Source organism: Erinaceus europaeus, chromosome 9, assembly GCF_950295315.1.
Source record: "Erinaceus europaeus chromosome 9, mEriEur2.1, whole genome shotgun sequence".
Taxonomy (NCBI): Eukaryota; Metazoa; Chordata; class Mammalia; order Eulipotyphla; family Erinaceidae; genus Erinaceus; species Erinaceus europaeus.
Genome location: NC_080170.1, coordinates 70314620 through 70319840, shown reverse-complemented (window position 1 = coordinate 70319840; position 5221 = coordinate 70314620). Strand labels below are relative to the sequence as shown.

At 44.9% G+C, this 5221-nt stretch overlaps 1 protein-coding gene across 1 annotated transcript; it reads left to right on the top strand.

Moving 5' to 3' along the window:
- The first annotated feature begins 816 nt into the window (after nt 1–816).
- Nucleotides 817–2495, top strand: LOC132540443 (protein lin-9 homolog). The gene has a single exon (XM_060198174.1). The coding sequence runs from the start codon at nt 939–941 to the stop codon at nt 2472–2474; it is 1536 nt and encodes a 511-aa protein (XP_060054157.1). The 5' UTR covers nt 817–938; the 3' UTR covers nt 2475–2495.
- The last annotated feature ends 2726 nt before the right edge of the window (nt 2496–5221 follow it).

Sequence of the window (5221 nt, the reverse complement as noted above, 5' to 3'; positions counted from 1 at the left end):
ACCCCAGGCCTCTGAAAACCCTCAGGCCCCCTCCACTCAGCACCCCAGGCCTCGGATCACCCTCAGGCACCCTGCTCTCAGCACCACAGGCCCCTGAACACCCTAAGGCCACCTCCTCCTCTCAGCACCTCAGGCCCCTGAACAACCCCAGGTGTCCTTGCAGCACCCCAGGTTCCCTCCTCCTCTGGAGCCCCCCAGGTGTCCCTGCAGCACCCCAACCTCCTGCTTCCTGTCCTGCACAGCTGAGTCCCAGGTGGCCATTTGACTTTAGTTCCAGGGCTTCCTGACCATAGAGCCAATGATACCCCCACGAGCCAGGGCCAGGCCAGTGCTTTCAAAACTGGATGGGGGAGGGGAGTTCATCAGGACCAGGGCCTAAGACCACCTCAAACCAACAACCACCACCTTGCAATCACCAAATACACAGCCCCCAAACACACAGCCAGCCAACACACAACCCCCAAACCAACAGCCACCCAAACCCACAGCCCCCAAAACCACAACCCCCCAAACCACAGCCCTCCACAAACAGCACGCTAACACACTACCCACAAACCCACAGCCCACAAAAAAACAGCCCCCGGAAAAAGCGGCGCAGCTCGTTCAAGATGGCGGAACTCGACCAGTTGCCTGACGAGAGTGTGTATGGAAGTAGAAACAACCATCCTGCCGTGTAAGCACAAGGAGTATGGACCAAAATTCTTTATGGGGTGCAGAAGATAGAAGGTCTGGCTTCTGCAATTGCTTCTCTACTGGACATGGGTGTTGGCAGGCTAATGTACCCCCAGCCTCTTTCTGTCTTTCCCTAGTAGGGCTCTTCAGCAAAAGCCCTTGTCAGTTTAAAAGAGGGAAGCTTATCTAACACATGGAATGAAAAGTACAGCTCTTTACAAAAAACCCCTGTCTGGAAAGGCAGGAATACTTGCCCTGCTGTGGAAATGCCTTTCAGAAATTCAAAACGAAGTAGACTCTTTTCTGAGGAAGATGACAGACAAATAAATACAAGGTCACCTAAAAGAAACCAGAGAGTTGCAATGGTTCCACAGAGTACTGCTCAGCTCCGGTTTATGGTGGTGCAGGGGACTGAACCTGGGACTTTGGAGCCTAAGAAATTTACAGCAACAATGTCAACACCAGATAAGAAAGCCTCCCAGAAGATTGGTTTTCGATTACGTAACCTTCTCAAACTTCCCAAAGCACATAAATGGTGCATATATGAGTGGTTCTACTCAAATATAGATAAGCCACTTTTTGAAGGTGATAATGACTTCTGTGTGTGTCTGAAGGAGTCTTTTCCTAATTTGAAAACAAGAAAGTTAACAAGAGTAGAATGGGGAAAAATCAGGCAGCTTATGGGAAAGCCACGGAGATGTTCTTCTGCATTTTTTGAAGAAGAGAGATCAGCATTAAAACAGAAGAGGCAGAAAATAAGACTCTTACAGCAAAGGAAAGTTGCAGATCTCTCACAATTCAAAGACCTCCCAGATGAGATTCCTTTGCCCCTGGTTATTGGAACCAAAGTTACAGCACGATTACGTGGTGTTCATGATGGTCTGTTCACTGGGCAAATAGATGCTGTGGACACTCTTAACGCTACCTATAGAGTAACTTGTGACAGGACAGGGCTTGGAACACATATCATCCCTGACTATGAAGTTCTTAGTAATGAGCCTCATGAGACGATGCCAATTGCTGCCTTTGGACAAAAACAGCGGCCTTCTCGATTTTTTATGACTCCACCACGGTTACATTATACCACTCCTCTGCAGTCACCAATTACAGATAACTATCCTTTATTAGGACAGTCACCTTGGAGAAGTAAAATTCCCAGTTCTGAAACTGAAACATTAGGTGGTTTTCCAGTAGAATTCCTTATCCAAGTGACTAAATTATCAAAAATTCTGATGATTAAAAAGGAGCATATCAAGAAATTAAGGGAAATGAATACAGAAGCAGAAAAATTGAAATCATATTCCATGCCTATCGGCATTGAGTTTCAACGGAGATATGCAACGATTGTCCTAGAGCTCGAACAGCTAAATAAGGACCTAAACAAGGTTTTGCATAAAGTTCAACAGTACTGCTATGAGCTTGCTCCAGACCAAGGACTCCAGCCAGCAGACCAGCCAACAGATATGAGACAAAGGTGTGAGGAAGAGGCACAAGAAATTGTTCGGCATGCAAATTCGTCAACAGGGCAGCCCTGTGTTGAAAATAAAAATCTCACAGACTTAATCTCCAGGCTCACAGCTATTTTACTACAAATTAAGTGTCTTGCAGAAGGAGGCGACCTGAATTCTTTCGAATTCAAATCACTTACAGATTCATTAAATGATATCAAGAGTACAATAGATGCCTCTAATATCAGTTGCTTTCAGAATAACGTAGAAATTCATGTTGCACATATTCAAAGTGGCCTGAGCCAGATGGGAAATTTACACGCCTTTGCAGCAAATAATACCAACAGAGACTGAATAGAAGATTGCAGAGGACAGTGTTTTTTGAGAAGTTCTTTTCTTTCATCTAGGCTTCCAACACCAAATAACCCAACTGCTGGAAAACAAGGGAATTTAAATCTCTGTATAAGGCATTTTAATAGACTGTACTGCTTCTTAAACCAGCATTGCTAACCAGCATTGTATTTATTTTTCTTTTATTATTCAGCTGCAGTAGCATTGCTTTTTATCACTTAAGTTTACTAGCAAGTATTTTTACACTGAAACTGGCTGTACATAAAATAATTTTATGGAAGACTGTGTTGGCCATATTTTAATGTGCATGAGTTCCATCTAACAGACCACTAGTGCCGCGGAGAATGTAAAGGAACGTTGCTTTCTGTACACAAGTACAGCAATGTGGAAATACCACCTAGAAAATTACAACTTAGTTCCTTTAGTTGATTGTCCTCTCAGTCTTCAAAGGATAACATCATGGAAGATGGGAAGCCCTAGTTGTAAAGAAGCTGCTGGAATATAGATGGGAAACATGGACTTTACAAGTATATGTGATATATACTTGCAATGTGTCATGGCTTTATAGATCATTTTATAGTAATATTTTAATTTATCATAATTTATAAAAGAAACTTTTATTGTTTGTCTGTTGAAAGAATGAAGGCACAGAAAAGAAAAGGAAAAAGCATTACTGCAGTAAGTGGATTTAGCATGTCTTGTTCCCATCACTTCAGGGCAAAAGTGCTGTTCTTAGGAGATTTATTTAAAAAAAAAAAGACTGAAAACACAATATTTTCATATTTTTTGTTAATTTGCACAACTTTTGAGCCAGATTACTGGTTAAAATCCAACAGTACACAATTTATAGAGTAAAAAGATTTTATAGGGAAAATATTATAACCAGTGCTGTGAAATGCAGAAAAAAAAGGTTTGTATTTGGTTATGGGTTTTGGGGGGATTTTTTTGTTTTTGTTTTTGCTCTTTTTGTTTGTTTTGTTTGAGGTTTTTAAATGAAAACCCTGCCTAAAATGTTAATCTTGTAAAAAAGGGGGGGTGTATTTGGAATTTTCTTGTTTTATTATAGATTATTATAAAGTGAAATTTTAATTGTTTTCAGAAACGGAGTTTAAGGTATAGCTGTAGAAGTGGCTTTGATTCCTTCAGATGTCTCATAAAATGAGACTTTTTATATGTTAATGTATAATAAAATTGCGACAAAATTATTTTCCATTTGAAATTTTTGTATAGTTAAAAAGCGCTTCCATATTCTTTGTTGGTATTGTGCCACCGCAGGAATTTAGTGCAGAGTTTCTATTTAGCTAAACTGTTATGTTAATTAAGAAAAGCATAAATCTTTTATTCTTAATATTTGTAATTCTAAATAAATTGATCTATGAAAAAAAACAGCCCCCAAAACCCACAGCTCCCTAAACCCACAGCTCACAAAAACACAGCCCCCCAAACCCATAGCCCCCAAGCACACAGCCCCCAACCCATAACCCCCAATCTCACAGTACCCCAACCAACAACCCCCAAACCACAGCCCCCCAACCCACAGCCCAGCAACAGCGCCCCAACCCACAACACCCAATACAGCCCCACACCCACAGCTCCCGACCCACAACACCCAAACCCACAACCCCCCAACGCACAACCCCCAAACCACAGCCCCCCAAGCCCACAGACCCAAAACCCACAACAACCAAAATACAGCCCCCAAATACACAGCCCTCAACCAAGAACCACCAAACCCGCAGCCCCCAAACCCACAGCCCCCCAAACCCGCAGATTCCAAACACACAGGCCCTCAAACCCACAGCCGCTAAAATCCACAGCCCACAAACCCACAGCCTCCAAACCCAAAGCCCCAAAACACACAGCCCCCTAAACCCAAAAACCCCCAACCCACAGCCCCCCAACCCACAGCCATTAAAAACAACAGGCCACAAACCCACAGCCTTCCAGACAAACAACTAAACCCATAGACCTCCAGGCCACAGCCCCTAAAAAACACAGACCCAAAAACCCACAGTCACCCGAACCCACAGCTCCCCAAACCCACACCCCAAACCCACAGCCCCATATCCTACAACCACTAAACACCACAGCCCACAAAACCACAGCCACACAAACCCAAAGCCCACAAACCCACAGCCCACAAAACCATAACACGCAACCCACAGCCTCCCAAAACCACAGCCTCCCAAACCCACAGCCTCCCAAAACCCACAGCCCCCAATTCACAGCCCCACAAACCAACAGTCCCAAAACCCACAGGCCCAAAATCGCACAGACCCCAAACCCACAGACCCATAAATCAAACAGCCCCCCAAACCCAAAACCCCAAACCCACAAACCCCAATCATAGCCCTCACCTCACAGCCACCAAACCCGTTCCCCCAACTCACAGTTCCCAACTCATACTTCCCCAGACCCACACAGCACTGAGACCCTCACAACCCACAATCAAAACTCCCAAACCTCACAGGCCCCAGAGCCTCAAACCCCTAGACCCTCACAGCCCCATTACTCACAACCTGCAGATTCACAGCCACCATATCCTCTCAGCCCCCAAGCCCTCACAGCCCCGAGAACCTCTCAGCCCCCAGACCCTCACAGCCCCAGACCCTCAACCCGAGACCCTCAAAGCCCCCAGACCCTCTGAGGCTCCAAGACCCTCATTGCCACCAGATGCTCTCAGCCCCCAAGATCCTTATAGTCAGCAGACCCTCTCAGGCCCCAGACCCTCTCAGCCTCCAGACACTCAT